This window comes from Neoarius graeffei, chromosome 12, assembly GCF_027579695.1.
Source record: "Neoarius graeffei isolate fNeoGra1 chromosome 12, fNeoGra1.pri, whole genome shotgun sequence".
Taxonomy (NCBI): domain Eukaryota; kingdom Metazoa; phylum Chordata; class Actinopteri; order Siluriformes; family Ariidae; genus Neoarius; species Neoarius graeffei.
The window spans coordinates 76,996,985-77,007,463 of NC_083580.1; the positions used below are offsets into that span (position 1 = coordinate 76,996,985).

Consider the following 10,479-nt stretch of genomic DNA (forward strand, 5'->3'; position numbering starts at 1 on the left):
TATGGCTAAATAAACACCCATGCCACAGGGCCAGGGGGCAGTAACCAGGAAAGTTTGCGATTCCTGTCAATTCATCAAAATAGTAAATGCAGACATTTCTCCGCTAATGATTCCCACGCTGCTCAGTTGCAAACGTCGCGAGTGGCGAAAACCGGGACATATCCGTGTCCCGACAGACTTTTGTCGGGACTCGGGACACACAACCCCAAATCGAGACTGTCCCGGTAAAACCGGGATGTCTGGTCACCCTATCTGTAGAACATAGTGAGGATGGGCGGGGGCAGGTGGGCTCTTCTCATCCTACGCAGGAAGTGCAGACATCGCTGTGCCTTCTTGACCAGTGATGCGGTGTTCACAGACTAGGTGAAGTTGTCTGTGATGTGCACCCCCAGGAACTTGGTGCTATTGACCACCTCCATGGCCGTGTTGTTGAGGAGAAGTGGAGCGTGGCTGGGTTGGTTTTTTCCTTTAGTCAAGGAGTTTGTCTCCCATGAAGTAGTCATAATTCAACAATGCAGTGGTGCAATGACTTAAAAATATTTGTCTAAGAAATTCAAAACAAAGTATATTAATTAACAGCTCAAGGAACATGGGGACATTTTTCAGACCATTCTGGATTATTAACTGGTTTTGGACAATAATTTTAGAATTAACATTGTCCAACATTTAACACTACAAAGTATATTTTTTTTTACTGGGGACGTGAAGATGACTGTATTTAAGGAATGAGTTATGTTTATAATTTTAAACGTGTTCATTTTACAGGTTTTTAAGACATAAAACAACACACAAGCATCTGGGGTTGGTGATGACTGGCTCCTCCTGTAAATAGTCGCCTGTGTGATACGTCATCAGTGTGCGCCGCTTACCTTGACATTCACGGTGCAGTATCCATGCGTAATGTTTTGAAGTTTATTTAAAGTTATTTGCATCACTGTGGTAAGCTTTCACAGTTTTCGATAATTGCTAAAGTATTAATATAATGTTCCTGAAATTGTAAGGTTTTTCTAGTTGTTAAATGTTTAAAAAAAACACAGCTAGTATTGTGTTAGCTCCGTGGGTTCTGAGGTGATTTCTGCACATTGCGTTTGTCACTGCTGTAATCTGACTAACACAAATTGGTGAATTTCAGGGTACAGGAAGTAAAAATGTCTGTGAAACAGGCCTCGATCCATGCTAAATGGATTATCGGGCGAGTCATTGGAACCAAGATGAAGAAAACAGCAAAAGTCCGTGTTACTAGACTCGTCTTAGACCCATATTTACTCAAGGTACTAAATATCTGTGTTCAGGAAGAAGGTGGTGAGTTTTTGACTTGTTGATATTGTTCTATCAGTTACTGTAGGTTATGGGGTTCATGTATCAGAGAGCTCAGAGTGAAAAATCTGAAATAATACTCTTGTCTTGAATTTTAATATGATAACAATGAAAGGGAAGGCTTAAATCAGATTTTGAGCTGAAAAATCTCATGCCTGAATATTGTATCCATACAGACTAGAGACCCACAGAAAATAACACAAGCGGTGCTTTAGAAGAATGTTTATCATTTCTTAAAATAGTCACAGTGATTGAAAGTATTATTGGATTGTATCAAATGTGTTTTCCTTCTGTAAGCTCATGTAAAAATACAGAGAACTATAATATCATATATAAATTAAATTTGAATAAGATTTGACCAAAATAGTAACAACTCAATTAAATAAATACTGCACTGTCTTAGTACGACTAAAATGCATCTCTCTCACTAAACACTTTCCAACAGAATTTTTAGCAAACTTTTTGACTGAAAGTTTTCAAACAAAATGTAAAAATGGCTCTATAAATACTACCATACTATCAAAATATACTCCACAAAGAAATTCACTCGAATGCAAAATTTTAGTACTACCAAAATACACTCACTAATAATGTTTCACTTAAAGCCTCAAAACTATCATCAGTCACTTTCCAGATAATTCACTTGTAAACTTTCACTTAAAACTTCAGTCATCTCATTATCTCTAGCTGCTTTATCCTGTTCTACAGGGTCGCAGGCAAGCTGGAGCCTATCCCAGCTGACTACGGGCGAAAGGCGGGGTACACCCTGGACAAGTCGCCAGGTCATCACAGGGCTGACACATAGACACAGACAACCATTCACACTCACATTCACACCTACGCTCAATTTAGAGTCACCAGTTAACCTAACCTGCATGTCTTTGGACTGTGGGGGAAACCGGAGCACCCGGAGGAAACCCACGCGGACACGGGGAGAACATGCAAACTCCGCACAGAAAGGCCCTCGCCGGCCACGGGGCTCGAACCCGGACCTTCTTGCTGTGAGGCGACAGCGCTAACCACTACACCACCGTGCCGCCGAGGCCATCCTTAAAAAAAATCCATTTCCTGTCCACCGGGTGAGTAAAAAATTTTCAGTCGGGAGGGAGGGATTTTTTTTTTTTTTTTATGGATGGATAAGAAATCGCAATGCTGTTTGCTTTTTCTTTCAGTACTTTATTACAAAAGCAGACACATTTAATAAAATGACAGTTTAATCAACTGAAACTTGTACAAAAACTTTAAGTTAGCATTTTAAATGCTGACTGCAACATTTGCAAAACTTTTTCAAAGGTACTTAAAATGTCCGACACACGGACGTTTTGTAGTTCTAAATCGACCGTTAGGCCTAGTTCGGATGAAATTACGCTATTAAAATGATCACTGAATGATTTGTTTTTCTGAATCTTTACTATTTTGTTGTTCGCTAGAATACCATTTTTCGATTTCACACTTAAGCAAATGTTTGAAAACTCCGGATCTCCTTCCTTCATGGTGGCTGCCGTTTTTTTTGTGCCGCACGGCGCATGCGCAGAGCTGATTCAATTCTATATTCTGCACGGAATGCGTAAATGTCAAGTTCGATTTTAGATTTACGAACCCGAAAAAAATGTTGAAAAACCGGCGTTTAAAAAAAAAAATTTCAACCGCACAAACGGCACTCACCTGGCCGGTGGACCGGAAACAGAATAGTTTTTAATAATGGCCCGGTTTAAGGTATCTTTACCTTAAAATGTGTAACTGGCTGGTCGAACATTTGCTTATCCATGGAAATTCATTCTTCTGTACAACCTGGTATTTACATTCATATTTTTGTTTGGTATTTGGTTTAGTGGCCATGATGAATGACTGCTTGTAAAAAATGTCGGATGGCTTGGGTGAATCCTACATTACGGAAGTGACTGTCGGTCTGTTCGTTGATTGGTTAAAAATCAGTTGACGTTAGCAGTGTTTCTCATATGATTCTGATTGGACATAATCGGGAGTATTTTTAACTTGGCACTAGGGATTTCCCCAAACCGGGAGATTATCCAGTTTTTAACAAATACGATCATGAGGCAGAGGCTAAAATCAGGAGCCTCCCGCTGAAATCGGTAGGGTTGGCAAGTATGTGAAGCAATGGGTGAAACTCACTCCAGAGGAATACAGTCAGTTCCAGAATTATTGCCACCCTTGGTAAATATTGGTTTTAAAATATGGCAAATATCTTGGTGGAGTTTAATCTCTCTCTGAAATATGAGAGAAATCTAACCCTGTATAATTGGTTTGAAGGAGAAAAAAAAATTTTTTTTTTGTTTTAAACAAATCCACATCACCATTGCCTTACGAACAAAATGTATCCATTACATGAATGGCATTTAGCAGAGACTCTTATTCAGAGCGATGGGTATATTGTACAAAGCAGCCTGGGGAGCAGTTGTAGGTTAGGTGCCTTGTACAAGGGTACTTCAGTCATTCCTGTTAGTCAAGGGAACCAAACCAGCATCCTTTTGGTCCCAAAGCTGCTTTTCTAACCATTAAGCCATGGCTTCCCCAATCCGAAGGTACAGTGGTGCTTGAAAGTTTGTGAACCTTTTAGAATTTTCTATATTTCTGCATAAATATGACCTAAAACATCATCAGATTTTCACACAAGTCCTAAAAGTAGATAAAGAGAACCCAGTTAAACAAATGAGACAAAAATATTATACTTGGTTATTTATTTATTGAGGAAAATGATACAATATTACATATCTGTGAGTGGCAAAAGTATGTGAACCTCTAGGATTAGCAGTTAATTTGAAGGTGAAATCAGGGTCAGGTGTTTTCAATCAATGGGATGACAATCAGGTGTGAGTGGGCACCCTGTTTTATTTAAAGAACAGGGATCTATCAAAGTCTGATCTTCACAACACATGTTTGTGGAAGTGTATCATGGCACGAACAAAGGAGATTTCTGAGGACCTCAGAAAAAGTGTTGTTGATGCTCATCAGGCTGGAAAAGGTTACAAAACCATCTCTAAAGAGTTTGGACTCCACCAATCCACAGTCAGATAGATTGTGTACAAATGGAGGAAATTCAATACCATTGTTACCCTCCCCAGGAGTGGTCGACCAACAAAGATCACTCCAAGAGCAAGGCGTGTAATAGTCGGCAAGGTCACAAAGGACCCCTGGGTAACTTCTAAGCAACTGAAGGCCTCTCTCACATTGGCTAATGTTCATGAGTCCACCATCAGGAGAACACTGAACAACAATGGTGTGCATGGCAGGGTTGCAAGGAGAAAGCCACTGCTCTCCAAAAAGAACATCACTACTTGTCTGCAATTTGTTAAAGATCACGTGGACGAGCCAGAAGGCTATTAGAAAAATGTTTTGTGGACGGATGAGACCAAAATAGAACTTTTTGGTTTAAATGAGAAGCGTTATGTTTGGAGAAAGGAAAACACTGCATTCCAGCATAAGAACCTTATCCCATCTGTGAAACATGGTGGTGGTAGTATCATGGTTTGGGCCTGTTTTGCTGCATCTGGGCCAGGACGGCTTGCCATCATTGATGGAACAATGAATTCTGAATTATACCAGCGAATTCTAAAGGAAAATGTCAGGACATCTGCCCATGAACTGAATCTCAAGAGAAGGTGGGTCATGCAGCAAGACAACGACCCTAAGCACACAAGTCGTTCTACCAAAGAATGGTTAAAGAAGAATAAAGTTAATGTTTTGGAATGGCCAAGTCAAAGTCCTGACCTTAATCCAATGGAAATGTTGTGGAAGGACCTGAAGCGAGCAGTTCATGTGAGGAAACCCACCAACATCCCAGAGTTGAAGCTGTTCTGTACAGAGGAACGGGCTAAAATTCCTCCAAGCTGGTGTGCAGGACTGATCAACAGTTACAGCAAACGTTTAGTTGCAGTTATTGCTGTGCAAAGGGGTCACGCCAGATACTGAAAGCAAAGGTTCACATACATTTGCCACACAGATATGTAATATTGGATCATTTTCCTCAATAAATAAATGACCAAGTATAATATTTTTGTCTCATTTGTTTAACTGGGTTCTCTTTATCTACTTTTAGGACTTGTGTGAAAATCTGATGTTTTAGGTCATATTTATGTAGAAATATAGAAAATTCTAAAGGGTTCACAGACTTTCAAGCACCACTGTAACTTCCAGAGTATCCAAAGCATGTTCTTATTTTTAAATTCACCTTAGTGTTTAGGAAGTCATATGCCGGGATAAGACGACACATTCAGTCTGATTTTGATGTGATTTTTTTTCGTGTTCGACAAACTTCCAGCATCGGGCCTGAACTCAATGTCAGGAACAACAAACAGGTCTTGTCATGTGACATAATTGAACAGCGATGTGGTGTCTGGGATGCCCCGGGACGCCCCATGACACCCTGACAAAAAGTCTAGCGTGTCGCGATTTATTTCTGTATTTTCTCACCTAGTGTAACACCACCTGTGATGTGTTCCTTGACATTCTTTCTTTAGCCAAGATTGACAATTTCTTGAAGTAGATGACTTTAAATATCTGGGTGCTTGGGAAATAATTAGAAATCTGAGCAAGACATAAAAATTAGAAAAGCATTAGCATGGAAAGCTCTGAATAAAATGAAAACTGTATGGAAATCTAATTTATCACGTAATGTAAAGCTGTCATTTTCCATTGCAACAGTCAAAACTGTGATATATGGATCAGAAAGCTGGACTTTAACAAAGCAACTTGAACGGTCACTAAATGGTACTTTGCTAAGAACAGTACTCGATGTCAGATGGCAAGATCACATTCCAAATACAGTTCTGTATGGAGAACTACCATCCATTTGCAGAAAAATAGCTGTCAGGAGAATGGGTGTTGCTGGTCACTATCATCATCATTGAGCTTGCAGCCAACAGAGTCTTACTGTGGGAACCTATGCATGGTTGAAGACTGTGGTCAACCAATCAAGACATACATTGACTTACTGAAGGATGATGTTGGTGTTGGCACAAAAGAGGAACTCGCAGCATGTATGGACAATCGGGGTGACTGGCGTGTGAGACAGCAAGCTCGCCTGTGGGCAGCCTAAGTAAGTACAATTTCTTGACACGCAAGGACGTGAATGATGATTGGTCAGGGCCAAACTTGTATTGTTGCCAGAATCCTGACCAAGACATGGCAAGAATTTATGGTACTCTGATTGCCTAATCTTTTACCATCGTGAAAGACAATGTCATGTAGTCTGATTCTGGTATTAAGCAATCATCCATCCATCCATCCATGACTTTCTGATTCACTGAGATGTAAAAGATGAGATGAGATGGATGCCAATTTCACTTGACATGAAGATATCTAAACATCTCCAATTCTACAATTAGATGCTGTCTTCACGCAAACTGTTTGGAACGAGTGCCAAAAGAAAGGCTTTTTTGTTATCTAACCACAAATGTATACAACTAGAGTTTACTAGATGCTACGTTGCCAGCAAACACTGAAGATGGATTTGGGTGAAAAAAGAATGATAATCCAGAAAAGAACCTAATCCCTACTGTAAAGTATGGTGGAGGATCTATGATGATGTAGACCTGTTTTCTCTAAAGGCTTTCTGAACCTTGTAAGTCCTACATGTCATCATGGACTCCATGAAGCTATAACTGGGTCATTTTGGATCTTTAAGCAGGACAGTGATCCAAAATATACATTTAAATCCACCCAGAAATGGTTCAATGACCACGGAATAAAAGTTTTGACATGGCCATCCCAGTCCCTTGACCTCAACCTGTTGGAAAGCCTGTGGCATGAGCTGAACAGGAGAGTCCACAAGAGAGAACTGAGGATCTGGAGAGGATTTATAAATATTGAGGCGTGACTTCAGATTCCTCATAAATCATTATAGAAATCAGTCTTCATATGTTCCGTGTCAGATTAAAGTTAATTCACCACAAAGACATTTTTTACCCAGGGTGTCAGTAGTTCTGGAGCTGACTATGCAGCCAAAATAGATGTAGCATGAATCCCAGCCGGTTTTTTGCTCTCTTACAATAATATTTACTGCAGTGTCTTTTTGATCAAGTCTTAATATTCCTAACATCTTCATGACCTTTCTCCTCCTCCTTTTCCTCTCCTGACAGTTTTATAACAAAAGGAAGACGTACTTCGCCCATGACGCCTTGGAGCAGTGCACTGTTGGGGACGTTGTTTTGTTGAAGGCTTTACCAGAGAGACGAACCAAACACGTCAGGCATGAACTGGCGGAGATTGTGTTCAAAGTCGGGGCAGTGGTTGATCCCCTGACAGGCAAGAAGGTTGCAGGTTCGCAGTATCTGGAGCCTCTTACAGCGTCCACAGAAAACCCAGAGGGCTCTTTAACGGAAAAATTACAACAGCTGAACATTTCTGCAGCTCCTTCATCCCCCAGTTCTGCATCTTAAAGCTGTATTTTTATATTTATGTATGAATATTAATGTGTACTTGTTGATTTTGTCATGCAGATTTAAAAAAAAATCAGTTCCATATATGTGGGATCATATTTTGAATTGTATTTAATGTCCAATGCTGTCCAATGGATTGACGCACCCAAGCTTTCCGTTCCTATTTGTAATCAAATAATCATTTTGTTTATTCTATCTTAGGTGTGTTTTTATTTGTAGGTCATTTATACATTTGTTCATGAAGAAAAATAGAAAAAAGTTTAACAAGAAATGACTAACAGAATTTTTCACTCGTGTGGTGTTTTCTACAGCAACATTAACGTCTGGTGGAATGATGCACGCGCTGATCTCTAGAGGAAGAGGCGTAGTCTGGACGGTACAGTAGTCAGTAAAGACCAAAACTACGTACAGTTCGGTTCTTTTAATGTTTTTATAGGTTAGGTTTCTTTATTAGTCTCCATCAAGGAGAAATTTGTCTTGGAGACAGGGTGGTTGCAGCACCATAAAAAGACAAAACACCAAAAAAAAAAAAAAAAAACCCAGATAAAAGTAACGTGCAATACGTTACCAGTGAGACATACAAAAGACAGGGATAGGTGTAAGGTACAGAGACATTGGATGTCCTAACCCACTGCCCCTGTCCCATCAAGTCCATACCATCCCTCCCTCCAGCACTCCCATCACCCCCCCACCCCATCCACCAACCATAAACGCATTCATACTATAATAAATATCTAAAATTACATTCATTCCATAATTTAAAAGATAGTATGAGCAAGGATACATTCATTCCTGCATACCCCCCCCACCCCCACCCAACTACCACCCTCACAGTCATTACATCATTTCATCACCAACTGCGGTACAATCCCTAACTAAAAAAGTCCATTTTGTCCCACTCGATCCCATTCCTTCCCTGTTTATTCAGTAGTTTAATAGACTGGGGTATGAAGGAATGTTTGTAACGATTGTGTTTACACAGAGGGAGTCTAAATCTCCTCCCAGAGTTCAAAAGGATATATTCTCCATTCAGTACATGATCACAATCTGATGCAATGACATTCACCTGTCTGATAGTGGCCTGCTCAAAGAGCTCCTGTGGGTTAAGGGGGGGCGTCACCCCCATAATCCTGCCTGCAGTTTTGATGAGGCTTGAGATTTCCGCCCTGTGCTTTACTGTTAGATTGCCAAACCAGCAGGTAATGCCATAATGGAGAACAGACTCGATTGTGGCTCTGTAGAAAATTAACATTGTTTTTACATACTCCAAAGACTCTGAGTCTGCACAGAAAATGAAGACGCTGGTGGATTCTGGTACAAACATTAGTCACCTGGGTGCGTCACCTGAGGTCGCTGTCTATATGCACCCCCAGGTACTTAAAAGTGCTCACCTGATCAATGGCCTGGCCATGTATAGCCACTGTGCCCTGGCCACAGAGGGATTTGGGATCTAGCACCATCTCTACTGTCTTTGTGTTAATATGTAAGAAATGTGAATCACACCAATTAACAAACTTATCTACTGCTGTTTGGTGAATTTATAGTCAGTTGATGCTTGATAATACAAGAAAGTCTTTAAAACAAGAGCAGAAACTCTTGAAAAAATTGAACACAACTGTGTTTTTTGTTTTCCCCAAATGTTCATTTCAGTTGAAACTTTTACAATTGATGATAAACTGGGCAGAGGAACGAACGTTTAAACTTCACGCTGCTTCATTCCACTGGACTTGATGGTATATCAGATAATAGAAGGAAACTTTCAAAGTGACTTTTTTTTTTTGGTATTACCAAGTAAGAGAGCCCTGGACTGACACAAAAACACTGCACACACGATCATGAAAATCTTCACTTTCTCAGCTATTTTATTTTAAAGATACACTACCGTTCAAAAGTTTGGGGTCACTTTGAAATGTCCTTATTTTTGAAAGAAAAGCACTGTTCTTTTCAATGAAGATCACTTTAAACTAATCAGAAATCCACTCTATACATTGCTAATGTGGTAAATGACTATTCTAGCTGCAAATGTCTGGTTTTTGGTGCAATATCTCCATAGGTGTATAGAGGCCCATTTCCAGCAACTATCACTCCAGTGTTCTAATGGTACAATGTGTTTGCTCATTGCCTCAGAAGGCTAATGGATGATTAGAAAACCCTTGTACAATCATGTTAGCACAGCTGAAAACAGTTGAGCTCTTTAGAGAAGCTATAAAACTGACCTCCTTTTGAGCAGATTGAGTTTCTGGAGCGTCACATTTGTGGGGTCGATTAAATGCTCAAAATGGCCAGAAAAATGTCTTGACTATATTTTCTATTCATTTTACAACTTATGGTGGTAAATAAAAGTGTGACTTTTCATGGAAAACACAAAATTGTCTGGGTGACCCCAAACTTTTGAACAGTAGTGTAATTACTTACATATTTCTTGGGGGGGCTGTTCTATATTCTGTAGGCTTGTGTGACATCTACTGTAACTACATGATATTACACAGCCAAGGTATCTATAGACTCATAATATAGAGGATATTATACAGTTGCATGAAGATATGAAGTTTATCTTCGAGGGTAAGTCAAAAAGTTCTAAGATGTTATAATTTCAAAAGAATTCAAAAAAGGAATACAAAGAAGGAATTCTCCAATGGAAACATCACTTGCAGAAGTGTTTAGACTTAAATGGAGGTTATGTAGAGAAATAGCTTTTTCATAAATATTTTTTTTTTCATTTGTCTTAGAAATTTTTGACTTACTCTCGTGTATCACAAGTGAG

At 39.6% G+C, this 10,479-nt stretch overlaps 1 protein-coding gene across 1 annotated transcript; it reads left to right on the forward strand.

Moving 5' to 3' along the window:
* Positions 1-853: 853 nt before the first annotated feature.
* mrps17 (mitochondrial ribosomal protein S17) lies at positions 854-10,006 on the forward strand. Its single transcript, XM_060935244.1, has 3 exons — positions 854-939; positions 1,133-1,271; positions 7,416-10,006. Exons 2-3 carry the CDS (start codon positions 1,149-1,151, stop codon positions 7,713-7,715), a joined length of 423 nt encoding a protein of 140 aa, XP_060791227.1. The 5' UTR covers positions 854-939; positions 1,133-1,148; the 3' UTR covers positions 7,716-10,006.
* Positions 10,007-10,479: the final 473 nt, after the last annotated feature.